At 49.1% G+C, this 26318-nt stretch overlaps 2 protein-coding genes and 2 long non-coding RNA genes across 7 annotated transcripts; 3 read left to right on the top strand and 1 right to left on the bottom strand.

The window, feature by feature from the left end:
* The first annotated feature begins 160 nt into the window (after positions 1–160).
* Positions 161–3518, top strand: LOC132472042 (protein phosphatase 1 regulatory subunit 35-like). Of its 4 annotated transcripts, none has more exons than XM_060071458.1 (7): positions 161–408; positions 1059–1401; positions 1624–1747; positions 2112–2242; positions 2571–2661; positions 2866–2999; positions 3165–3518. In XM_060071458.1, the coding sequence occupies exons 1-7, from the start codon at positions 398–400 to the stop codon at positions 3318–3320; spliced, it is 990 nt and encodes a 329-aa protein (XP_059927441.1). In that variant the 5' UTR covers positions 161–397; the 3' UTR covers positions 3321–3518. The 4 variants fall into 4 exon arrangements, with proteins under 4 accessions (XP_059927441.1, XP_059927459.1, XP_059927448.1 ...); XM_060071476.1 differs by having other exon boundaries at positions 2912–2999; positions 3165–3216; XM_060071465.1 differs by lacking the exon at positions 161–408 and having other exon boundaries at positions 1045–1401.
* A 3011-nt stretch (positions 3519–6529) lies between these two features.
* On the bottom strand, positions 6530–25962 carry col1a1a (collagen, type I, alpha 1a). Its single transcript, XM_060076487.1, has 49 exons — positions 25739–25962; positions 24218–24409; positions 22663–22685; positions 21487–21522; positions 20921–21013; positions 20401–20475; positions 20215–20259; positions 19358–19411; positions 19053–19106; positions 18847–18900; positions 18692–18745; positions 18523–18576; positions 18299–18343; positions 18043–18096; positions 17874–17918; positions 17384–17437; positions 16997–17095; positions 16535–16579; positions 16130–16228; positions 15962–16015; positions 15673–15780; positions 15235–15288; positions 14764–14862; positions 14590–14643; positions 13507–13605; positions 13349–13402; positions 13162–13215; positions 12932–13039; positions 12786–12830; positions 12295–12393; positions 11977–12084; positions 11734–11895; positions 11561–11614; positions 11340–11447; positions 11138–11191; positions 10989–11042; positions 10732–10893; positions 10541–10648; positions 10071–10178; positions 9766–9819; positions 9254–9361; positions 9084–9137; positions 8885–8992; positions 8697–8750; positions 8474–8581; positions 7933–8212; positions 7633–7823; positions 7283–7525; positions 6530–7057 (listed from the first exon to the last, which is right to left on the bottom strand). Exons 1-49 carry the CDS (start codon positions 25818–25820, stop codon positions 6911–6913), a joined length of 4350 nt encoding a protein of 1449 aa, XP_059932470.1. The 5' UTR covers positions 25821–25962; the 3' UTR covers positions 6530–6910.
* Positions 9379–10582, top strand: LOC132475355 (uncharacterized). The gene is made up of 3 exons (XR_009529869.1): positions 9379–9976; positions 10013–10350; positions 10455–10582. It is a non-coding gene; the product is annotated as an uncharacterized LOC132475355 (long non-coding RNA).
* LOC132475363 (uncharacterized) lies at positions 20986–24401 on the top strand. The gene is made up of 2 exons (XR_009529879.1): positions 20986–21127; positions 21161–24401. It is a non-coding gene; the product is annotated as an uncharacterized LOC132475363 (long non-coding RNA).
* Positions 25963–26318: the final 356 nt, after the last annotated feature.

A 26318-nucleotide genomic window follows, 5' to 3' on the forward strand; every position in this document is an offset into this window, starting at 1 on the left:
TTATGTTATTATAACTCTAGTTATATGATAGAACTAGAGTTATAATATAATAACATAACTACCATAGAGCTGGAGTTATAATAACATAACTGACGAAGACGTAGACGAATAATAATAAACGGATTGGCTGCGGTTTTTCTGGATAAAATAATAGCACTACAATGTAACATTTTCACAACCTATCTATATGATTCGTTTTAATTACCAAATCATGTGTTATATATATCATATTTTAATCGGTTAACTCCGTATGCGTTTACACTCTCGACCTCTCCAATATGGCGGCGGAGTTGACGCATCGCAGCCGTGGGTCGAAGAAGAAGAACCTACGTAACGGAAACGGAAATTAGTTTGTTTCCATTTCGGAGAACCGCGGCGCGAGGCGGGGAGAAATCAAATGATAAACAGGTTTAAAATTTACGTTCGTCTACTTATAGTCTATTCTCGATTATTGTCATTTATAGCCGAACCTAGCAATTTATAGTATACGTTATAGGCTGGTAAATTATACTTTATAGTCCAGTCTAGTCTAGTCTAGTCTAGTTAGTATAGTATAGTAAATTATAATATACGTTACGAAAGTATACTATACTTTTGTAGTATGCTTTATAGACACTTTAGACGGTTTTGTTTTGTAGTATAGTTGTATACTAACAAAGTATTATCTCTGCTGTAGAATAGTTGGTAACACTTTATAATAAGGTGCCATAATACGGCCCTAACCATAACACACGACCTTAACCAGCAACACTCTGTGGTCAGTGAAACAAAACGATTAACTTGTGCCAAATAGATATTTTAGTAACAATTAAAAAATGTTAACAAAGGGTTAGGTAATGACAAGTTTGCTATTTATTATTGCACCTTATTCTAAAGTGTTACCGAATAGTTATATACTGATATGGTATTATCTGTACTGTTGTAGTATAGTTGTATACTAACATAGTATTATCTGTGTTGTGGTATAGTTGTATACCAATAAAGTATTACCTGTACTGTAGTATATAGTTGTATTAATATGTGCAATCATGTCTATATGCTTGTTGTCCTCTGTACAGAATGATGGATCCTGGACTCTCCTCTCCTCTCCCTCCCCCCCGCCCGCTCTCCTCCTCTCCTCACCCTCCCCTCCTCCCTCTGTCATCCTCCTCCACCTCCTCCTCTCCTCTCCCTCCCCCCCGCCCTCTCTCCTCCTCCTTTCCTCACCCTCCCCTCCCTCTGTCATCCTCCTCCTCCTCCTCTCCTCTCCCTCCTCCCCTCCCTCTGTCATCCTCCTCCTCCTCCTCTCCTCTCCCTCCTCCCCTCCCTCTGTCATCCTCTTCCTCCTCCTCTCCTCCTCTCTGTCCAGAGCTTGACCTATCGCTCCCTCTCAGCCACTGGGACCCACGCACCAAAAGAAAGGTGTGTGTGTGTGTGTGTGTGTGTGTGTGTGTGTGTGTGTGTGTGTGTGTGTGTGTGTGTGTGTGTGTGTGTGTGTGTGTGTGTGTGTGTGTGTGTGTGTGTGTGTGTGTGTGTGTGTGTGCTCTGTGCGCGCGCGCGCTGCGATGACATCATCGCATGTCATATTGAAGTTTATTATGATTTGATGACATCACTCTAATTGATGATTGTTTTTTCCTTAAGGTCCCGCAGGAGCCTGTGCTTATCACGGTTACCAAGGAGACCACAGAGCCTAGCAACCTGCTTAGGAACAGCCACTCTCATCGGAAGAAAACCAAGAGCCTAAGTAGCTCTGTTCATCGTCATGGTAACAACCTGCCTCCTCTTCCTGCTAAATCTCATCGCTCCCTCGTCCTGATGATGAAGGTTGATCCAGTGATCCTCCTCAGTGTTTAGTATTTAACTTTTATTTATTCATGAAGCCTCTTTGAACTTCAGCAGTTCTTCAGTGACAGAGATCTGACTGAACAAACACACAGGTGAGGTCAGCGTGGACCTCGGGATGGGACAGACGCACACAGATCACCGTTCTAAAACAACTGCAGGGTTCTACTCACAAGGCTCGGATCAGAAGCTCCCGCTAACAGAGAGAACAGCTCCCCCGTGTGGACACACGAGGGATCAGCCCTCAGCTGCAGTTAGGAACAGATGGTTTATTCCTCTTCTGATAGGACGAGCAGACAAGCAGGAGGCGGGAACTCCACCTTCACTATCCAATGAGAAGCCAGGCTGTGTCAACTCACTAGAGGGGGCGGAGATAAACACGTCACTGGCCTTTAGGGCGGAGCTACTGGCATTACAGGTAAGATACCAGCTAAACTAACACGTTCATTAAGACAGCACTCATTTATATATATATATACATGATACCTGTATTCGTACTATAGTACATAGTATATAGTATGACATAATATATGTGCTATTAAACCTGTTGAAGTATATCATATTTACTTCTACAGTTTTTATATTATATATACACCGTATACTACTGCAGGATCTATATTTGAAATGCTATAAACTACTACAGGTTTAATATTATAAATACTTCATTGTAATATTTATTACTACTTAACATGTAAATGAAGACGGCCTGCCTGATAACCATGCTAACATGTGATGTCACTGTTTAGGCGGCGGAGTTTAACTCCCAGAAGGCCGTTCAGGAAACGCTTCAGAAATCAACGAGAACTAAAAACACCATAAACAGCAAGGTTACACAAGGTAACACACTTTACACACTATATCAACACACACTATAATAGTTACACACAAACACACCATAACACGAAGGTTACACAAGGTAACACACTTTACACACTATAATATACACTATGCACACTATAATACACACTAATACACACACAATACAGACTTTAGACACACTCGGTACACAGAGACATGTCTAAATGAGGCTCTCTCTTGTAGGTGTGAATGTCTCTCGCTCACAGCCCCTCTACACCTCATTGGTCAGTTTGGCGGTCGAGGAAGATCAGCTGGTCAACGAGGCTGCACGTGATAGGATACGGCTTGCCCTGCCTTGCAGTCACCATGACGACGAGGTACTTAACCTATGAGGGCGCGTTCATCCCAATATTTAATACAGATTCTAAATATACAATCGGTTTAATACATGTGTACGATGTCATATATATTACATATATGTAACTAACTACAACACGTTCAGTATCATATATACGTGTGTGTGTGTGTGTGTTTGTGTGTAGGGTCCTACCCTCTCTCAGTTCTTCACCTCTGACCTCCTGAGAGAAAAGCCCCTCCTCCTGGGGGCGGAGCCACCGTGCGCCCTCCCCCAACTCTCTCCAGACTCCGCCCACTCAGACTTCGACCTCTACAGACGACACACACGCTGGCTGCCCTGACGCACGCACGCGCACACACACACACACGCACGCGCACGCGCACACACACACACACACACACACACACACACACACACACACACACACACACACACACACACACACACACAGGTTGCTGTCTGAGATTTATGGAATGCAGGGTCTGTGTTTTGACTGGAAGTTCATTTAATAATAAAGTTTGATAATTTATTAACAACAGTTTGTGATCCGACTGCTGAGTTATTTATTACTGCTGTCTAGATCTACACACTAATATTACTGATCGTCTCTGTCTAGATCTACACACTAACATTACTGATCGTCTCTGTCTAGATCTACATTCTAATATTACTGATCTACTCTTTCTAGATCTATGCACTTGTACTGAGGCTAGTGGCCATTTGCTAGTGGCTATTAGCTAGTGGCTAGCCAAATAGCATGTTCGACCAGGGGACAAGGGATGTATTGTCTGTAGCTACCGGCTAGTAACTAGTGGCTTTTGGCTAGTAGCTAATGGCTAGTGATCTGGTCTAGGGGACAAGGGAACTATTGTTTGTAGCTATATTATAATACACGTGATACAAATTTACATTCAATATCTTATAAATCCATGTTCCCAATTTTATCCCACATTTATATCTATTTAAAATCCTAACGTCTGTTTTAAATGGAGGCTTTCACTGTCAACGAGGTTAAAATGTGCTTTCCAAACAGTATCTCTAGTCTGAGCCCACATTCCTCACCCTGACCGGACCGGACAGGGTGGGGGGGGGGGCTGGACAATCGGCCTCTTTGTGGGAGCCAGGAGAGAGTACCTGGAAGGATTCATACACACACCTCCACGTTCTGGTGGAGGAGAGGAGAGAGGGAGGAGAGGGGAGAGAGAGAGGATAGAGGAGGAGAGAGGAGAGGAGGTTATCCTTCATTCAGGTGATGTCGGAGCTAGCCCGGGGTTATCAACCTGGTGTTGTGGAGTTTGTGTGTGCAGTGAAATAACACACGGATTTAAAATCCTTTTGCTAGAAAACAATACTATTATACTTCAGGAAACACTGGATCCATCAGGAATACTTCTAAAAACACTGGATCTATCTGGATTACTTCTAGAAACATTGGATCCATCGGGAATACTTCAAGAAACACTGGATACATCGGTAATACTTCTAGAAACACTGGATACATCGGTAATACTTCAAGAAACACTGGATACATCGGTAATACTTCTAGAAACACTGGATACATCGGTAATACTTCTAGAAACACTGGATACATCGGTAATACTTCAAGAAACACTGGATACATCGGTAATACTTCTAGAAACACTGGATACATCGGTAATACTTCTAGAAACACTGGATACATCGGGAATACTTCTAGAAACACTGGATCCATCTGGAATACTGTGCCATGTCTGGATATCAAGATAAGTGAAGCAGGTAGGAATATCTATAAAGGGTCAGTAGTATTCTAGTCGTACTGGTTGTCGTTGTCCATTAGTAGTATAGTAGTAACATCTAGAAGTAGCCCTGTAGTAGTATAGTCATACTCTAGTTTAGTATATTTAGTATAGTAGTAGTCCAGTAGCAGTCAATTTGTAGTACTCTAGTTGTTCTCCAGTAGTGGAACAGCAGAGGTATACTAGTAGTAGTACAGTACTATTCCTGTAGTAGTCCAGTAGTAGTATAGTAGTATTCCTGTAGTAGTAGCAGCAGCAGCACAGTAGTAGTATAGTAATAGTAGTATTAGTAAAGTAATATTCCTGTAGTATTAGTAAAGTAGTATTCCTGTAGTAGTAGTCCAGTAGTGTTTCTGTAGTAGCATAGTAGTACAGTAGTATTCCTGTAGTAGAAGTATAGTAATAGTAGTATTAGTATAGTAGTATTCCAGTGGTTTTATAGTAGTAGTAGTATAATAGGCTTCCTGTAGTAGAAGTCTAGTAGTTATTCTATTTTGGTATTATAGTAGCAGTCCTGTAGTTGTATAGTAGTGGTACAGTAGTAGTATTTCGGTAGTAGTAGTATAGTAGTATTTCGGAAGTAGTAGTACAGTAGTAGTCATGTAGTATTAGCACGGTAGTATTCCTGTAGTAGTCCAGTAGTGGTGCAGTAGTATTCCTGTGGTAGTCCAATAGTGGTATAGTTGTATTTCGGTAGTAGTAGTTCAGTAGTGGTGCAGTAGTATTCCTGTGGTAGTCCAATAGTGGTATAGTTGTATTTCGGTAGTAGTAGTTCAGTAGTGGTGCAGTAGTATTCCTGTGGTAGTCCAATAGTGGTATAGTTGTATTTCGGTAGTAGTAGTTCAGTAGTGGTGCAGTAGTATTCCTGTGGTAGTCCAATAGTAGTATAGTAGTATTTCGGTAGTAGTAGTTCAGTAGTGGTGCAGTAGTATTCCTGTGGTAGTCCAATAGTGGTATAGTTGTATTTCGGTAGTAGTAGTTCAGTAGTGGTGCAGTAGTATTCCTGTGGTAGTCCAATAGTAGTATAGTAGTATTTCGGTAGTAGTAGTTTGGTAGAAGTACAGTCGTATTCCTGTGGTAGTCCAATAGTGGTATAGTAGTATTTCGGTAGTAGTATTTCAGTATTAGTCCAGTAATACTCCTGTAGTAGTATAGTATTAGTATAGTAGTATTCCTGTAGCAGTAGTCCAGTATTGGTACAGTAGTATTCCTGCAGTAGTCCAGTAGTATTGTAGTAGTACCATGTAGTATTATTGTCAGGAGTGCAGGAGGCTGATTAAAGCAGAATCATCGTTAGACCACTTAACATGCTTTATTCAGCATCCAAATAATTAAAAACATCTCAAATTATTATACATGTACAAAATAGGTACAGATGCTGAAGTGAGCCTGCAGGTGTGTCTATTTCTCTCTGAAATACAAAAGAACAAGTGATGGATAGGGGGGGGGGGGCGGGGGTGTGTGTGGGGGCAAAGCCAAGAGGGTCAGGGCCCAGGGGTCGTGACCTTTGAACCCTGACCCTAGGCTCAGAGGAGGCTGTTGTTTCTAGCTGGACAGCAGAGGTCAAAGGCTTAAGGTCCTAGCACCAGGAGAATGTGTCACATGCCCTTCTTGAGGTATCCATAGCAACCAAACCAAAACAGGAAGTGCTGCTGCTGCTCTGCCGCAGACTTTTTTTAACATCACGGTGACTTCACGTTGACATCACGGTGACGTCACGGTGACGCCACCGTGATGTCACAGAGGGGGGGGAGGAAGGAGACGCACATTGCTCTCAGTTTTGACCGTTTATTCAACACTGGAAACATGGTACAAAGCAACAGGTGGTGAGTCCCTTCCCCACAACGTCCTGTGTGTCCCGGGGGGGGGGGGCGCCCCCTCCTGGCGGTGCAGCGGGGGGGCGCTGGTGAGCAGGATTCTTTACACGAGCATATATTATTTTCTTGCTGCCAGTGAAACAAAAGGTCTTCTCGGAGGGTCCTGTGCGCAGCCAAGGTTCAAATCAAACGGGTCCGAGCCACCGGCATCGTGAGCTGCCGGCCGGCCGTGGGCAAATCATTTAGAGAGAACATCCGAAACATTGGGGTGGTTTAGAGAGATGACTGCTGGAAAAACACATACACACAACAACAAATTCAAGTCCAGATTTCTCTTTTTACAAGAAGCACACAGGTCCAAGTTCCACTCCAAACTCCTGATCTGGGGCACCGACGTCCATAGGAGCGATGTCAATGATGGGCAGGCGAGATGTTTTGGTGGTCTTGTAGTCGATGACCGTCTTGCCCCATGCGCCGCTGTGCGACTGTAGAAGACAAGAGAGACAGTTAGGATCCACTGCAGGGGCTGTCTGACCCTGACCCCGACCCTAACCCGAACCAATGCCCTGGGAGCATGGATACTAGAACTAGTTACTACTATTTAGTGGAATCAACAGAGTACAGAGACAAGTCATTAAGGTGCATTAAGTGTAGGGGGGTAGGAGGGTAGGGTGTAGGAGGGTAGGGTGTAGGAGTGTAGGTGGGCTCACCGTGCAGCCATCCTCCAACACGCTGTAGGTGAAGCGGCTGTTGCCCTCGGCTCTGATCTCGATCTCGTTGGATCCCTGCAGCAGCAGAGCCTTCTTCAGGTTGCCTGTGGACGCGTCCATGTAGGCCACGCTGTTCTTGCAGTGGTAGGTGAGGTTCTGGGACGCCTCGTTGGACATAAGGCGCAGGAAGGTCATCTGGATGTTGACATCCTCGGGCTGGGAGCCCTCGGTTCCGTACTCGAACTGCGGAGAGAGGCGGCGGTCAGAGGGTTCAAACAGAGCACACAGAAGGCAGCGTGAAGGAGGCCCAACGCTGACGTGGTGCAAGTGCGGGGAGGAGCGGAGCTCACCTGGAAGCCGTCGGTCATCGCCTCGCCGAACCACACGTGCTTCTTGTCCTTGATGTTCTTGCTAGTGTACCAGTTCTTCTGGGCCACCTGGGCCTGGGTGGGGGGCACGCAGGTCTCTCCGGTCTCCATGTTGCAGTACACCTTGATGGCGTCCTGGGTGCAGCCCTGGTCGGGGTCGATCCAGTACTCAGCTGGGGAAGGAGGGGAGAGGGTGAGGAGCAGCCCGGGGGGGAGGAGCAGCACAGTGCGAGGAGCAGCACAGGGCGACCCTTCGGGTCCGCACCCCTCAGAGAGACTCACCGCTCTTCCAGTCGGGGTGGCACATCTTCAGGTCCCGGCAGGTTCTGGCGGGGTTCTTGCGGGTGCCGTCGGGGGAGCGGATCTGCTCGATCTGCTGGCTCAGGCTCTTCAGGGTGCTGTCCACCTCCAGGTCGCGGTCGCGCATCACGTTGGCGTCGTCGGCGCGGAACATCCTGTAGGGATCGGGGGCCTTCTCCTGGGGCTGGGAGATGAAGCCCATGTCGAAGCCGCCGCCGGGGGCACCAGGGGGTCCTGGGGGTCCAGGGGGGCCGGGGGGACCCTGGATGGGGAGGAAGAGGAGGAGGAGAGGGTCACATCACCTTCCTCACCGCGGACACGTATTGATAAACACCTCAACGGACAAACGGACAGGTAGACAGACAGGGGGAGAGACAGACAGGTGGAGAGACATACAGGTAGACAGACAGACAGGTAGGTCGAGAGACATACAGGTAGACAGACCGACAGACAGACAGACAGACAGACAGACAGACAGACAGACAGACAGACAGACAGACGAGAGTCAGCCAGGCAGACTTACGGCAGGTCCCATCTCTCCAGAGCGACCACGGGGTCCAGAGGGGCCGCTGGGTCCAGGGAGACCGCTCATACCGTCCTTACCGGCGGAACCGGCAGATCCGGAAGGTCCCTGTAGAGGGCAGCAAACAGTCAGATCTACAGCTCTATCACATCTACAGGAGCTCCATCTGTGTGTGTCTGTGTGTGTGTGTGTGTGTATGTGTGCGTGTGTTTGTGTTACTTACTCTTGGGCCAGCAGGTCCAGCAGATCCAGCAGGTCCTTGATCTCCACTTGAACCCTGAAATACACAGCAAGATTTAGACCTCTGTTTGTGTGTTTGTGTTTGTGTGTGTGTTTACGTTGTGGGGACTGTGTGTGTGTTTGTGTGTGTGTTTACATTGTGGGGACTGTGTGTGTGTGTGTGTGACCTACAGCTTGGCCAGGGGGTCCCTGCATGCCAGTGAATCCGCGGTGTCCCTTCATCCCCCTCTCGCCAGCCTCTCCGCTCTCTCCCTTGTCTCCGCGAGCTCCAGCAATACCCTGAAAATCACACAAGATCAACACCTCGCACACCGGCAAAACACACACTGCCTGAGGTCCATTGGTTGTGGTGGGGGTGTGGGGGACTTACAGCAGGCCCACGGGGCCCAGAGGGTCCGGCAGGTCCAGCAGCGCCAGCGGGTCCCTGGGGACGAACACAAGCAGAACCCGATGATCACAGGGAGCTCAGAGGCGATCCACAGACAGCAGACGAGATACAAGCAGCTGAGTGAAAGCAGAGAGGTCTGCTGATGAACTCACGGTCTCTCCGCGGTCTCCGGTCTTTCCAGCGGGTCCCACGGGGCCGGGGGCGCCGGAGGGTCCAGGGGCGCCTGAGCCACCAGCGGATCCGGTCTCTCCACGGTCTCCCTGAGATCAGACTCAGTCAGTCGGACTCAGACTAACATTCAATACTCAAATAGATACGCTGTTAAAGGCTTACAGCGTCTTCATGTGTGTGAGGGATACCATCCACTTCTAGCACGTAGCTCTACTAGCATGTATCTGTATTAGCATGTTGCGCTACTAGCATGTAGCAGTACTAGCATGTAGCACTAATACCATGTAGCACTACTAGCATATAGCAGTCCTAACAAGTAGCAGTACTAGCATGTAGCCGAACTAGCATGTAGCAGTACTAGCATGTAGCAGGATTAGCATATAGCAGTACCGACATCGGGCTTAGCCCCCTGCTCTTTAGTGACCACAGGGGGTCAGAGTAGACCAGCTCCTCGTGAGGATCCGATCATTTTGTGGATCTGGTTTTCACTCACCTTTTGTCCAGCAGCTCCATCCCGTCCTGCAGCTCCCTCACCACCAGGAGATCCCTGAAAACACAAGACCGGTTAGAGTACAAACTATCACCATCAGTAGGTCTAGAGTAGATCTTACCACTGGTAAGAGTAGATCCTAACACAGTAGATCATTTCACTGGTGAGCAGTATATCCTAACAGTAGATCCTATCACAGTAGATCCTTTCACTGGTAAGCAGTAGATCCTAACAGTAGATCCTATAACAGTAGATCCTATCACTGGTAAGCAGTAGATCCTATCACAGTAGATCCAGGACAGGTTTACCTCGCGTCCAGCCTCGCCGGAGGCTCCGGCCAGGCCAGAGGGGCCCATGGGTCCAGGGGGTCCACGCTCACCGCCAGGGCCAGAAGATCCCGCCTTTCCAACCTCTCCCTAGAAACACAGCCAGGGTCAGGAGGCTCCGCCAACAGTGATGCTAACAGTGATGCTAACAGTGAGGCTAGCGGTGATGCTCATACTGACGCTGATAGTGATGTTAGAGTGATGCTCATAGTGATGCTTACAGTGATGTTAGAGTGATGCTCATAGTGATGCTTACAGTGATGTTAGAGTGATGCTCATAGTCACGCTAAGAGCGGCGCTAAAGTGATTCCTCCAGTGATCCTAAGATGGAGGCTAAAAGGGACATTCACAGCAGAGCAGAACCAGAGTGTGTGGGTGGTTCTGTGCTGGCTGCGGGGTTCAGGTTCTGAGAGGTCCAGAGAGGGTAAGGAAAGGGTTCGGGGGTTACTTACGGAGGGTCCAGGGAGTCCGGGGAATCCTCTCTCTCCTCTCTGTCCGGGCAGTCCAACAATACCGCGAGATCCAGCGATACCGCTAGGGCCAGGGATACCGGAGGGGCCCTAGAGACACACACAGAGGGGTGAGCAGTGCGCCGAGCCGGCCCGGGGGATGTGTCTGCCACCAGCGGGTCGGGGGTACTTACGTTGGCGCCCTCGGATCCGGGGTTTCCCTTCTCTCCCTGGGACCCGGGGGGTCCGGCAGGTCCGAGCTCACCGGTTCTTCCTGCGGGTCCGGTCTCTCCACGGTTTCCCTTCTGTCCCTCCTTACCGGAAGGCCCGGAGGGGCCGGGGGCTCCGGAGTTACCCTGACGGGGGAGAGGGATCACAGCTTGAACCTCGCTCAACGATGTGCAGTGAGGATGTGGCAGGAAGTATGAATGACTTCACAGGAAGTACTCACAGCGGCGCCGGGGGGTCCGACTCTACCGGCAGCACCAGGGAATCCGGTAGCACCCTGAGGAGAGAGAGGGGTGAGGAGCAGCAGTCTAAGGCCTGATTAGGAAGGAGAGGACGTTGTGGGGGAGGAGAGGGAGAGGGAGCAGGACTTACAGGGGGTCCAGCGGGTCCACGGGCTCCCTTAGATCCGGTGTTTCCAACGGGTCCCTGAATGGACGAGAGGGACATCAATCACAATCTGCTGCCGCAGTGACGTAGTACTGTGACGCAGCACTGGGGTGTAGCGACGCGATGTAGCCCTGTGACGTAGCGACGTGACGGAGCGATGCGGTGCAGCGCGGTGGGGGCTACTGACCTGAGGTCCGGGGGCTCCAGTAGGTCCAGCAGCTCCGGGGATTCCGGCCTCTCCCTTGGCTCCGTTGTCTCCAGCCTCTCCCTTGGCTCCGGGCTGGCCGTCAACGCCCTGCGGGGAGAACACGCATCACGTTACAGAGCTCCATCCGCCGCACACAGCCGCGCCACACGACCTGGACTCCATCTTTATTCAGGGTCCTCGGTAAAGCAGGGGGTGCTTACAGGGGGTCCGGCGAAACCAGCGGGTCCTGGGGGTCCGGACTCTCCACGCTCTCCCTGGGGGAGAGAGAGAGAAGGGGGGGGGAGAGCTTGTTAGACCAGAGAGACAAGAACCGAGGGAAGGCTAGAGAGTGGGAGAGCTAAACAGAGAGAGGGGGGACGGCAGGTGGACTCACGGGGCCACCACGAGCTCCAGCGGGTCCAGCAGGGCCGGAAGGTCCAGACTCTCCCTTGTCTCCGGGGGCTCCGGCAGAGCCGGGGGGTCCGATGGGTCCGGTCATTCCACGGATACCGTCCTTACCGGGGGCTCCGTCGGTTCCCTTGGCTCCATGGTCGCCCTGCAGGAGGAGAGAGGGTCAGTGAGGCGCTCTGCCCCGGACCGGGTGGCTCCTCAGGCTGGCGGCCGGCCGCTCACTCACTCTGTCTCCCTTCAGTCCTGGAAGTCCGGCTGCGCCGCGCTCTCCGGGCATGCCCTGCAGGCCTGGGGCTCCCTGGGCTCCAGCGTTACCTGGGGCGCCGGAGTCTCCCTGGGGGGAGGGGGGGGGGACTGGTTAGGGTAACGGTTACCAGGGTTACTGTCCCCAGGGTTACTGTCCCCAGGGTTACTGTCCCCAGGGTTACTGGCTTAGCAGAGATACTGTTTGCCAGGGGTTACTATGTCACCAGTGATACTGGTTAGCAGGGTCCCGAGTTTAACAGGGATATAGGTTACCAGGGTTACCAGGGCGACGGCGTACCTTAGCTCCATCGTTTCCAGCGGATCCAGGACCTCCACGACCTCCAGCGGGTCCAAGGGCACCGGGGGCTCCACGCTCGCCAGGGAATCCACGGTCGCCCTGCAGGGAGACGGACAGTCATACTGGGTCCAGGACTCAGTCACACTGGGTCCAGGTCTCGGTCATACTGGGTCCAGGACTCAGTCACACTGGGTCCAGGACTCGGTCACACTGAGTCCAGGGTTATGTTTCACTGGGTCCAGGACTCGGTCACACTGGGTCCAGTGTTGTGTTGTGAGTGTGATGCTGAAAGTGTGTTGATGAAGGTGTGTGATCATGAAGGTGTGTGATCATGAAGGTGGTTTGATGAAGGTGTGTGATGATGAGGGTGTGAAGATGAAGGTGTGTGATGAGGATGTGCTGATGGTGAAGATGTGTGATGATGAAGGTCTGTGAGGAGTTCGGAGGTGTCTTGGAGGTCCTTCAACAGGAGATGAAGATGAGGAACTCACTCTAGATCCAGCGGGTCCGGGGGCACCAGCCTCGCCAGACAGACCCTGGAGGGAGAGAGAGGGGGAGAGGTCAATAGGTCGAATGGTTGGCCTTTGAGATGGTGTCAAGCTATCGGAGGTCCTCTCGGCTCTGCTCTGGTCTCTACCTGCTCTCCGGGCTTTCCGGTCTCTCCGATGGAGCCTTGGGGTCCGGGAAGTCCCTGGAACCCTCCGGGTCCACCAGGTCCCTGCTCGCCTCTCTCTCCAGAAGGACCCTGGGGGGGGGGGGGGGGGGACGGACAGTGAGTCTGGAGGTCTGGGGTCAGGGTGAGGTGTGGAGGTGTGGAGGTGGAGGTAGGGTGCAGGTGTGGAAGGGTGTAGGTGTGGGTGAACTCACAGCGGGTCCAGAAGCACCAGGAGCTCCAACATCACCATCTTTGCCAGGGGCCCCCTGGGGAGGGGGAGGGAGGGAGGGGGGGGGAGGGAGGGAGGGAGGGAGGGAGGGAGGGAGGGAGGGAGAGTTAGTGCTCACTTCTCTTCTTCTACCAAACAACAGTGTAGGATAAACAGAGTCAGATACTCACAGTGACACCGTTGGGTCCCATCACTCCTCTCTCGCCTGGCTTGCCTCCCTCACCCTGCAGAGAGACAGAGGGGGGGGGGGGGGGGGGGGGGGTTAGGGAGGATATAGACCGGGGGGGTGGGGGATGAGGAGCTGAGATGAACTGGTGGGCAGACTCACAGCAGCTCCCTTGGGTCCGGGGAATCCCATGATTCCAGGCTGACCTCTGGCTCCAACGGGGCCAGGGGGTCCGGGGCGACCATCTTGTCCGGGGGCACCCTGAGGAAAAGAACCCCACAAATCTATCATGTCCTCTGATCAGCTCCGTGTTCAACGGTTCATCCGTCCTTCAAGGCAGAGAGGAACACGCCTGAATCATCACAACGTAGAAATACAACGTCAGCTCTGAGAGGGAAAGCTTATAGCTAGGTCCTGAAGCTTAAAGTTAAGTTAAAGGAAAAGCTCATAGCTAGGTCCTGAAGCTTCAAGTTAAGTTAAACGTAAAGCTCATTGCTAGGTCCTGAATCTTAAAGTTAAGTTAAAGGTAAAGCTCATAGCTAGGTCCTGAAGCTTAAAGTTAAATTAAGGGTAAAGCTTATAGCTAGCTTCAAGTTAAGTTAATGGTAAAGCTTATAGCTAGGTCCTGAAGCTTAAAGTTAAGTTAAAGGTAAATCTTACAGCTAGGTCCTGAAGCTTAAAGTTAAGTTAAAGCTAAAGCTCATAGCTAAGTCCTGAAGCTTTAAGTTAAATTAAGGGTAAAGCTTATAGCTAGCTTCAAGTTAAGTTAAAGGTAAAGCTTATAGCTAGGTCCTGAAGCTTAAAGTTAAGTGAAAGGTAAGGCTTATAGCTAGGTCCTGAAGCTTAAAGTTAAGTGACAGGTAAGGCTTATAGCTAGGTCCTGAAGCTTAAAGTTAAGTGAAAGGTAAGGCTTATAGCTAGGTCCTGAAGCTTAAAGTTAAGTGACAGGTAAGGCTTATAGCTAGGTCCTGAAGCTTAAAGTTAAGTTAAAGGTAAATCTTACAGCTAGGTCCTGAAGCTTAAAGTTAAGTTAAAGCTAAAGCTCATAGCTAAGTCCTGAAGCTTTAAGTTAAATTAAGGGTAAAGCTTATAGCTAGCTTCAAGTTAAGTTAAAGGTAAAGCTTATAGCTAGGTCCTGAAGCTTAAAGTTAAGTGAAAGGTAAGGCTTATAGCTAGGTCCTGAAGGTTAGAGTTGAGTTAAAGGTGGACCTGAAAGCTAGGTCCTGAAGGTCAAGGTGAACTTACGTTGAGTCCCAGTTTGCCATCAGGTCCGGGGCTGCCCGGGCTACCAGTCATACCCTGAGGTCAAACGGCGGAGAGCAGAGGTCAGTGCATTGGTTCTCCTTATCACAGAGACATCAACAGCCAGACGCTCACTGACAGACAGACAGACAAACAGACAGTGAGACAGCTGCTCACCTTAGCACCAGACAGGCCGGGCTCTCCGTTGCGACCGGACTCTCCGGTAGATCCCTTGGGTCCAACAGCTCCGGGGCCTCCACGCTCTCCGTTGGCTCCCTGCAGCCAATCAGAGATCAGATCAGTAATCATGTGAGAGGACGTCCGATGATATTAATGAGAATGTATATGAGAATGCTGGATTTGATTTTGATCAAATCATATATCTTCTTTTATGGATATATCACATTGCCTCAGAAGGTATCAGATTAGACCAAATCGGATTACATCAAATTAATTCATGTTCTGTCAGATTATATCATGTTATAACAGATTATATCCTATTATGTTAGATAACTATGTTAGATTATATCACATTATATCAGGATATATAATGTTAGGCTATGTTCAATCATCAGAGATTATATCAGATTATACCAGATTATATAAAATTATCTCCATATTTATTAGATTACGTTATATAATGCTCACCTTGGGTCCAGCGGCTCCATCACTGCCGGGGAATCCACGGGCACCGGGGCCACCCTGTCGACCAGAACACAGCGTTTACATTCACTCATGAGAATCAAACTGTACCGTACTGTACGACACGCACTGGGGGGGGGGGGGGGGGGGGGGGCGACACGCCGGGAGGTCTGAGCTGAGCGGCTCAGATAAGAACCGTCCTGACCCCTGCACCGCCCCCCAGTGGTCTGAGGGAACACTGCACTGAACTAGCATGCCCGCCCCCCAGTGAGAGGACAGGAAGAGGAAGAGGTGAGAGGAGAGAGGAGAGAACAGAGAAGGAGAGGATGGGGGAGAGGAGAGGGGGAGAGAGGACAGGAGGGAGAGTAGAGGAGGTGATGGGACGGGGGGGGACTGATGGAGGAGGGCGAGTAGAGGAGGAGCAGAGGAGGTGAAGGTACGTACGCGCTCTCCGGGTCCACCACGGGCTCCGGCAGCACCAGGCTCTCCACGGTTTCCTCTCTTTCCCTCCTCGCCTGCGGAGCCGGGGGGGCCCTGCACTCCGGCTGCGCCCTGCTCACACACACACGCACACACACACACACACACACACACACACACTCGGTTTAGATCTGTGCGGGTGCGCTTGTGTGTGTGTGTTTGTGTGTGTGTATGTGTTTGTGTGTGTGTGTGTGTGTTTGTGTGTGTTTATGTGTTTGTGTGTGTGTGTGTGTGTTTGTGTGTGTGTACTCACGCCCTCTCCCTTGACACCAGATTCTCCCTTGGCTCCGGCAGCTCCATGCTCACCCTGAAGCAAAACAAAAAATAAACCAATGTCAGATATGAATGCATACTATTATCATTATTTACATGTATATATTTTCATGGATATCATTAGATATCATTCGATACGGGTACGTACAGTGTTTCCTTTGGGTCCAGGGGCACCGCCAGCACCTTGAGAGCCAGGGGGTCCTCGGGGTCCGGGGAAGCCAGGAGCACCAGCACTACCAGCAGCTCCCTGCAGAGGGCAGCACAGAGTCAATGTTAATAAATACCACACGCTCCCTGCAGAGGGCAGCACTGAGTCAATGTCAATCAATACCAGCAGCCCCCTGCAGAGGGCAGCACTGAGTATTGTGTGTATTGTTGATATTGTGATATTATGAGATTTATTTATATATAGATAATATTTATTGTGTGTCACTACTATGGTGGTAACTTGGTACTGTGTTAGTACCAGTCTTTATGGTTTGTACCCTGTGTACAGTGTGTGTGTGTGTGTGTGTGTGTGTGTGTGTGTGTGTGTGTGTGTGTGTGTACTTACAGGGGATCCCTTGGCTCCAGCATTACCATCAGCACCAGAGTTACCCTACGAGAGAGAAAGCAGAGATTAACCGCGGTCACACACTTCTGTTCCCCACGCGTACGAGGCCTTATGGGGACGAAAGTGTTGTGTAGTCTAGGTGAGTGTGGACCAGAGTGTTGTTGTGTGGAGAGGGGGGGGGGGGGGTGGTCTAGGTGTGGACCAGAGTGTTGTGTAGTCCAGGTGTGGACCAGAGTGTTGTGTAGTCCAGGTGTGTGGGGAACAGTGTTGTTTAGTCTAGGTGTGGACCAGAGTGTTGTTTAGTCTAGGCGTGGACCAGAGTGTTGTCATGTGGACCAGGTGTGGTGACGGGGTGTTGTTGTGGGGACCAGGTGTGTGGGGACCAGGTGTGTGGGGACCAGGTGTGTGGGGACCAGGTGTGTGGGGACCAGGTGTGTGGGGATCAGGTGTGTGAGGACTCACGGAGGGTCCAGCAGGGCCAGCAGGTCCGGGGTTTCCAGGCTCTCCACGGGATCCGGCGGGTCCCTCGGGGCCGCGGGTTCCTTGGGCTCCGCCCTCTCCCTGAAGGACAAAGCGGTTTGAGCATCACTACTGCGCTAGCATGTGGCTAACATTGCTACCTCTGTGGCTAGCATCACTAGCATGAGGCTAGGATACTATATTAACCTTTGCGGCTGTCATACCTAGCATGTAAGATACGTTTGTTCCTAGCATCGCTAGCATGTGGCTAGCATACTGTCACTACATCTGTGGCTAGCATTAACGACATTTGCACAGCAAGCAGTAGCTAACTCTGCAGCTAAGAAGAAAGGAGGAGGAGGTGGAGAGAGAGGAGGTGGGAGCTCCTACCTTAGCTCCAGGGCCACCGGGGAATCCAGGGGGGCCGGCGGGTCCGGTGGGGCCCTGGGAACAAACATTGGATCTTACAGCGCGGTCCCTCATGTCACGGTGAGGTCACTGTGATGTCATTTTGATGTCATGATAATGTGATGAGGATGTCATGGTTGTGTCATGGTGAGATCAGGATGATGTCAATGCGATGTCATGGTGATGTCACAATGATGCCACGGTGATGTCATGGGGATTTCATGGTGCTGTCATGATGATGTCATGATGATGTCATGGTGATGTCATGATAATGTCATGGTCATGGTTTTGTTATGATCATGCCATGATCATGTCATGGTGATGTCATGGTATTGTCATGATAATGCCATGGTGATGTCATGGTGATGTCATGATAATATCATGATCATGTCATGGTGATGTCATGGTGATGTCATGGTGAGGTCATGATGATGTCATGGTGATGTCATGGTGATGTCATGGTGAGACTTACGGGAGGTCCAGCAGAACCAGCAGCACCATCATTACCACGGGCACCCTGAGAGAGAGAGAGAGAGAGAGAGAGAGAGAGAGACACAACGAGAGAGAGTGAATTTCATTGTTTACCCACTCATCAACAATGATGTGTATGTGAGTATGAGTGCGTGCGAGTGTGTGCTTACAGCAGCTCCAGAAGGTCCAGCACGACCTCTCTCACCAGGCAGACCACGGGGTCCCTGAGAGAGAGAGAGAGAGAGAGAGAGAGAGAGAGAGAGAGAGAGAGAGAGAGAGAGAGAGAGAGAGAGAGAGAGAGAGAGAGAGAGAGAGAGAGAGAGAGAGAGAGAGAGAGAGAGAGAGAGAGAGAGAGAGAGAGTTACACCTGTTTCATGCTGGGCAGAAACCACCCGATTTTATTAATTTTCCTGGGCTCAAACTCACCATGGCTCCTGGTGTTCCGTTCTCTCCTGAAGATCCAGCCTCTCCCTAGACACACACACACACACACACACACACACACACACACACACACACACACACACACACACACACACACACACACACACACACACACACACACACACACACAGTGGCAAGGTTTAAAAATATATATAAGTAAACGTAAAAATGAGCAAAGAGAGAGAGGGAGGGAGGGGAGAGCGTACCTTAGGGCCAGCAGGGCCAGAGTCTCCCTTAGCTCCGTCCAATCCGCTGAAGCCCTGGGGAGAGAGAGACAGTTGTTAGAGAGAGACAGGTTATGGAGAGAGACAGGTGTTGCAGACCCAGAGGACCCCAACAGGAAGGTCCGCTGTTGCCAAGGAGACAGCCACTCACTCTGTGTCCTTTGATCCCTGGAAGTCCTGGGGTTCCTGGGAAACCGCGAGCGCCCTGAGGAAGAGAGGGAGGGGTCAGTGTGTCTGGAGGCGGGGCCTAACCCGACCCGGACCCCGGAGGAGGGGCCTAACCCGACCCTGGGGAGGGAGACTCACCTGAGGGCCGGAGGATCCACGCTCACCGTTGCGACCGGGCTTGCCGGACTCACCCTGCAGGGAGACAGGGCATTATGGGATGGATCAGACAGGGGCGGGACCTAGTACTAGACAGACAGGTAGACGGACAGACAGGCAGACAGACAGGTAGACGGACAGACAGGCAGACAGACAGACAGACAGACAGACAGACAGACAGGTCTTACATCTTCTCCGTTCTTGCCAGAGGGCCCAGCAGGTCCGCGGGGGCCCATGGGTCCCTGAAAACACACAAAGTTACACACAGTTACACGCAGTAACACAATGTTACACAAAGTGTGTTTATTTCTGTAGTTTTATCCAAGTGTAGGTGTTGTGTATACATATATTTGTGTGTGTGTCTGAATTTGTGTGTGTGTGTGTGTGTGTGTGTGTGTGTGTGTGTGTGTGTGTGTGTGTGTGTGTGTGTGTGTGTGTGTGTGTGTGTGTGTGTGTGTGTGTGTGTGTGTGTGTGTGTGTGTGTGTTACTTACAGAAGCTCCGGCCTCGCCAGACTCACCGGGGGGTCCAGTGAAGCCCTGAGGGCCCTGTAGCATGAATGATATCATAAGATACAACACAGACCAAAGCAAGCAGACCGGTCATTAAGGAGCAGGTAGGGGTTAGACAGTACAGAGACAGGTCATTAAGGAGCAGGTAGGGGTTAGACAGTACAGACAGGTCATTAAGGAGCAGGTAGGGTTAGACAGTACAGAGACAGGTCATTAAGGATCAGGTAGGGGTTAGACAGTACAGAGACAGGTCATTAAGGAGCAGGTAGGGGTTGGACAGTACAGAGACAGGTCATTAAGGAGCAGGTAGGGTTAGACAGTACATACAGGTCATTAAGGAGCAGGTAGGGGTTAGACAGTACAGAGAAAGGTCATTAAGGAGCAGGTAGGGGTTAGACAGTACAGAGACAGGTCATTAAGGAGCAGGTAGGGGTTAGACAGTACAGACAGGTCATTAAGGAGCAGGTGGGGGTTAGACAGTACAGAGACAGGTCATTAAGGAGCAGGTAGGGGTTAGACAGTACAGAGACAGGTCATTAAGGAGCAGGTAGGGGTTAGACAGTACAGAGACAGGTCATTAAGGAGCAGGTAGGGGTTAGACAGTACAGAGACAGGTCATTAAGGATCAGGTAGGGGTTAGACAGTCCAGAGACAGGTCATTAAGGAGCAGGTAGGGGTTAGACAGTCCAGAGACAGGTCATTAAGGAGCAGGTAGGGGTTAGACAGTAGAAAACCGTCACCCTGTGATGTTCCTTATAAAACAGGAAATGATGTCGGTATGACTTCATGAACCTAATGTGCAGGGAGAATCAGGAACAGGAAACAGGAAGTGAACTCACGCTAGCACCAGCAGGTCCGGGGCTGCCACGAGGTCCCATGGGGCCCTGTCAATCAAACACAACACCATCATGATGTCAGCCATACACTGAGGAACACTGTGTGTGTGTGTGTGTGTGTGTGTGTGTGTGTGTGTGTGTGTGTGTGTGTGTGTGTGTGTGTGTGTGTGTGTGTGTGTGTGTGTGTACCATGGGTCCAGGGATGGATGGAATAATGGATTTGGAGTGATCTTCATATCCACCGGACATCTGAGGGGCGAAGTTCTGTTGGAGGAAAGAGGCACACAGGTTAGACTAACACACCTGATGGACACAAACACTCACAGACACCTGAGACACGCAAACATACACACACTTATTTAAACACACACACACACCTGATACACAAAAACACAAACACACTCTTTTGTAAACACACATACCTGATTAACACGGACACAAATTAATTTCAACACACACAATCACACACACACAAATAGACACATACCTGATACACACAAACAAACACACACACACACACACACACACACACACACACACACACACACACACACACACACACACACACACACACACACACACACACATACACACAAATACCCACACAGCTTAAATTGATATACACACACAAACAGACGCACAAACACACACAGACAAACAGACACAAACAGTCGCCGTGGCGACCAGGTGAAGGGGGGCGGAGACTCACTCCTCCGAGGCCGGGGGGGCCGGGGGGGCCGGCGGGGCCCTGGGCGCCGGGGCGGCCGGGGATACCGTCGTTACCGGGAGCTCCGGGCAGACCCTGGGGAGAGACCGGGTCATTACAGGTAACCTGCTCACCTGGTCCGGGGCTACTAGTGAGTCTACAGGTAACTCACCTGGTACTGTACTAGTGGTGAGTGACTCTACTCTACAGGTAACTCACCTGGTCTGTTGTACCAGTGGTGAGTGACTCTACTCTACAGGTAACTCACCTGGTACTGTACCAGTGGTGAGTGACTCTACTCTACAGGTATCTCACCTGGTCTGTTGTACCAGTGGTGAGTGACTCTACTCTACAGGTAACTCACCTGGTACTGTACCAGTGGTGAGTGACTCTACTCTACAGGTAACTCACCTGGTCTGTTGTACCAGTGCTGAGAGACTATACTCTTAAGATAAGGCAGAGGACCGTAAGTGTTCTAGTTGAGCCGCCCTGTAGATAACAGGCCTATGGCGTCATTGTTAGTTCAGAAGGCAGCAGCACCCTCTGCTGGCCAGACGGAGGTAACTCACTCTGTCTCCCTTTGGGCCTCGCTCTCCCTGGGGTCCCTGGGAAAATAAACACAAGGCATTTAATTAAGTATATATAAGGTATCAAATTATAAACTAGGAAATATATATTATACATTAGATATCAAATATAAAACAATATCCCAAGAATATATATGCATATATCACATAATATACTATTCGATATAAAGCAATCTACTTCCAAATATACATTAGATATTAGATATAAAATAATCGACTGTTAAGTAAATATTGCATATTCAAAATTAAATAATATAATAAAGTGAATAATACAAAACAAAATACAATTATACAATAATGCAACATAACACATTACATAATACATGACATGACGCAACACATATTCTAACATACTATACTATACTCATATCGTATATAACATATTATCTAAACAAATCTGAACAAGATTCAATGCTTTGATCATTCATGGTGGCTAATCAATAATATTTAAACTGATATTATCTTTAGTAATTTTAATTGATACTTATACAGATAACCGATCAAACATTTAATAGTATAAATGCTTTCATATTTTTACTGATTTGATCTTTCATATTTCTTCACCAAAGAAGCAACATAATCAAAGGGCAATCTACTTGATCAAATAACTTCATCTTAATTTTAACAGGATTATAATAAAAAATATGTGAATGATTTTAAATGAATATCATAATAAACATCGTAATAAACATCAGAATGAATATCAGATTGTACATCATTATGAATATCGAACTAAACATTATAATAAAGGTCAGAATAAATATCATAATGAACATCATAATGAACATCCAAATTAATATCTTAATGAACATCATAATGATTATCAGTATGAATATCAAAATGGATATCACAATGAAACTCATCCTGATAAACATCAAAATAAATATCATGATAAACACCATTGTTAATTTCAGAATGAATATCATAATAAACGTAATCATGCTGAATATCATAATGAACATAATCATAATGGATATCATAATGCCTATCATAATGATCATCATAATGAACATAATCATAATGCATATCATAATGCCCATCATAATGATCATCATAATGAACATAATCATAATGGATATCATAATGCCTATCATAATGATCATCATAATGAACATAATCATAATGCATATCATAATTAAAATCATAATTCATATTCACCTCTACTTGGGGCTCCTGGAAATCTGTGGGAAAAAACAAGAGTAGATTTAGAATAAGGACGTCATTCTGGAGCTATAGTGAAGAGATCAATTAATACTATCATATACCAAATAGATATAAAGACATAAAGATCATTTGATTCATTTGTATCATCTGTAGCTATATAGATGAAATAGAATAGAATGGCATTGATTTTAATATTCTTATTTTATATTTTTTGCTTGTTGCTTGGTTACTCCAGAGTAATAAGAAGTGGTTGCTTGGTTACTATTCTAGAATAATAACAACTGTTTGCTTGGTTATTATTATTTTAGAGTAATAGCAACTGTTTGTTTGGTTACTAGTCTAGAGTAATAACAACTGGTTGTTTGGTTACCAGTCTAGAGTAATAACAACTGGTTGTTTGGTTACTCTAGAATTAAAACAATCCTCCTCTATTAGGAGAGAAGCTAAAATATGAAGTAATTAAATAAAATAGTTCATTACATTTCAGGATTAGACTGGATGTGAAATGTCAAAATAGTGATGCTCTGGAAATAGGAATATGGCATAAATATGTCAATATTTTTACAAAGGTATTAATTATGTATCAAATAACTGTTTGTAAAGCTTTAATAATAAATGATCCAAAAGCTTTTAAATGTAATTTAAATGTGTAAACAGTTATACAAAGGTGTTAGATGAGTTTTAAAATAGAAGTATGTATGTAAACCTCTTTAAATACAGTTTACACTCACAACTTTTAAATCTAAAAAGCTGATAAATAATGTAAACAGCAAAGGTTTGTTTCCAATGGTTTCTGAATGTTAACATTGGTTTATAAAGGTATATCATACCTATACAGGTTAATTAAGGTATATAAAGGTTTCTAGAGGTTAATGAATGCTTATCTAGGTTTATAATGGTTGTAGAGTTTTATAAAGGTTTGTAGAGGGCAACAAAGTTGTATACAGGTTTAAAGAGGTTGATAATGGTTTGTTGAGGTTTCTAAAGGTCTCTCAAGGTTTGTGAATGGTTACTGAGCTTTCTCTAGGTCAGCTCAGTTCAGGAGGCGGGTTGCCTTGTAACCGGAAGGCTGCTAATTTGATTCCTGGCTCCTCCTATTTACGTGTCGAGGTGTCCCTGGGCAAGACGCCTCACCCTGACTGCTCCCAATGAGCTGACAGTCGCCCTGCGGGGTCGACTCCGCCGTCGGTGTGTGAATGTGTATGTGAACCGTTGTAGGACGCTTTGGATAAAAGCGGCTGCTAAATGCCCTCAATGTCAATGTAGAGGTTTCGAAAGATGCATACAGGTTTGCAGAGCTTTGCAGAGGTTTCTAGAGTTCTCTAAAGGTGTATGCCAGTTTCAAGAGGGTTATATAGCTTTCAAGAAGTTTCTAAAGGCGAGTACAGCTTTCTAGACGTTTCAAGTGCTGTCTAGAGGTCGACAGAGGTAAACAGAGCTTTCTAGAGGTTTCTAAAGGCAAGTACAGGTTTCTAGACGTTTCCAGAGCTGTCTAGAGGTTGACAGAGGTAAACAGAGCGTTCCAGAGGTCTGAGAGGGGGCAGCCTACCTTCTTCGGGGCAGATGGGGCAGCACTCATCGTGGGGGATGACGGGGTTGGCGCACTTGGAGGTGTCCTCGCAGATGACCTCGTCACACATGACGTGGCCGCCGTCGCACACGCAGATCTGGCATGGCTCGGGCTTCCACACGTCGCGGTCCGCAAAGACCTGTCCGTCCAGGGTACAGCTGCTGCCTGAGCCTACGGACAGAGGGGAGGCCGGGGGTGAGTGGGGGGCTGTAGTCCTAACAGCGCTGCTCTAGGATCCCAGTGAACATCTGCACCTTCGCTCCCATGGACAGAGGCACACGTCTACAACATCGACACACTCTGGGAACTGTTCCAAACAAAGACTGGTGGGCCCTGACGTCATGGGAGGGGAATGGACCACAGGAGTCCTGGGTGCTCAAACCGGACCCAGCTGGAGTCCAGGTCCTCAAACCGGACCCAGCTGGAGTCCAGGTCCTCAAACCGGACCCAGCTGGAGTCCAGGTCCTCAAACCGGACCTTGGTGCTCAGACCAGACCCGATCCTGAGGCCAGACCCAGTTTGAGTCCAGGTCCTCAAACCAGACCCAGCTGGAGTCCAGGTTCCTCAGACCAGTCCAGGTTCCTCAGACAAGACCCAGCTGGATCTGCGCCTGAGTGGTGAGCTCAGAGGGGGAGGGGGAGTTGGCACGCAGGACGGTCGTCCTGCGCTGTGGAAAATGTTTGCAAAGTCTGGATGTGTTTTCAATTAGAGCGAGAGGGAGAGAGAGAGAGAGAGAGAGTGGGAGTGGGAGTGGGAGAGGGAGAGGGAGAGGGAGAGGGAGAGAGAGAGAGAGAGAGAGAGAGGGGGGAAAGAGAGAGAGAGAGAGAGAGAGAGAAAGTGAGGGGAAAAAGGGAGGGAGGGAGGGAGGCCACTAGATGTGTTCTCCAGATGTTCCTGTTGTTACACTAAACCTCCACGAGGGGGCGCCGGGACGTCGGTTATAGGTGACCGAAAAGCAGATGTGGAAACAAAGACTTCAGACACTCTGAGATCGGAATAGACGGCTCTTAAACGTTTCTGTTTGCAGGAAACGGAGAGAGTGAACTTGGTGCTTTCACATCTGTGTCAAACTAGTGTTCAAAAAACGTTTGGATAAAATATTTCCAAAAGGCGAGACTGCCTCCCCCATCACCCCCCCCCCCCCTCCCCATCCCACCTGGCCGACTCAACTGCAAGCATCTCAACTCCCCCGTCTGCTGTCAACAAAACCAACTCCTTCTGATTCACCTCCTCATCTCCTCTCCCCCTCCCCCCCCCCCCCTCTCCTGGCCTCCTCGCAGAGGAGGCCAGGAAAGGGGGGGGGGGGGGGGGGGAGATGGGCGTGGATGGAGGGTGAGGGGGGGGACACTCGGATGCACGCAGCATGGAAACGCACGACGCGTGCACGCGCAATGTTAAAAAAATAAGAGAAGCTGAAGGTAAACTCTGAGGAGATCTTAAGGAGACGCTGAGGAGACCCTGACCACCACAGAAGAAGAGAGTAAAGTTGTTTAGACTTACGGTCGTCCTCTCCCTGTGCGCTCACGAGCAGCGCGCCGCCGAGCAGCAGCAGCGCTAACCGAATATCCACAAAGCTGAACATGTCCAGGGACACGTAGACTCTCTGAGGCCGAAGGGTGTTTCTGTTCCGCTACACTCCACTCATACAGGGCTGGTCGCTCGGTCGGTCCGCTAGGCTGCTACTGCTGTCCTACTGACCCTACTGCCCACCTAGACCCGGACGGGCCTCTTATAGTGCTGCTCCCCCCGGGACAGCCTCCTCCAGCATCCAGCTCCTCCTGCGCCTCCAAGCCTCCTCCTCCTCCTCCTGCACCTCCCAGCTTCCTCGCTGGAAGTTGGCGTTTGGAGAAAGAGGAGGAGGAGGAAGAGGAGGAGGATCATTTGGAGATCTCGGATGAAACCTGATCGTCTCGAGGTGGGACCAGACCCCGGGATCTGAGGCTGGAGCGGAGGAGGAGGAGGAGCAGAGGAGGAGGCATGGCGGGCCTTGGCCTGTCCACAGGCCGCTCCAGGCAGCGGGCTGGCGGGCCAGCTGGTCCCGGGACGGGAGCTTATGTGTTTGTATCGTTGGTCGTGGTGA

Source organism: Gadus macrocephalus, chromosome 2 (assembly GCF_031168955.1).
Source record: "Gadus macrocephalus chromosome 2, ASM3116895v1".
In the NCBI taxonomy this organism is placed as follows: Eukaryota; Metazoa; Chordata; class Actinopteri; order Gadiformes; family Gadidae; genus Gadus; species Gadus macrocephalus.

What these genes read in the sequence shown, in the direction of transcription:
- LOC132472042 (XM_060071458.1), top strand. An exon ending in CGGAGCTACTGGCATTACAG is followed by an intron (nt 2,243 to 2,570) that starts GTAAGATACCAG and finishes GTCACTGTTTAG; the next exon opens with GCGGCGGAGTTTAACTCCCA. An exon ending in AAACAGCAAGGTTACACAAG is followed by an intron (nt 2,662 to 2,865) that starts GTAACACACTTT and finishes TCTCTCTTGTAG; the next exon opens with GTGTGAATGTCTCTCGCTCA.
- col1a1a (XM_060076487.1), bottom strand. Translation starts at nt 25,820, where the DNA reads ATGTTCAGCTTTGTGGATATTCGGTTAGCGCTGCTGCTGCTCGGCGGC. An exon ending in CTGGTGCTTCTGGACCCGCT is followed by an intron (nt 13,040 to 13,161) that starts GTGAGTTCACCC and finishes CCCCCCCCCCAG; the next exon opens with GGTCCTTCTGGAGAGAGAGG. An exon ending in CCGGAAAGCCCGGAGAGCAG is followed by an intron (nt 12,831 to 12,931) that starts GTAGAGACCAGA and finishes CTCTCCCTCCAG; the next exon opens with GGTCTGTCTGGCGAGGCTGG.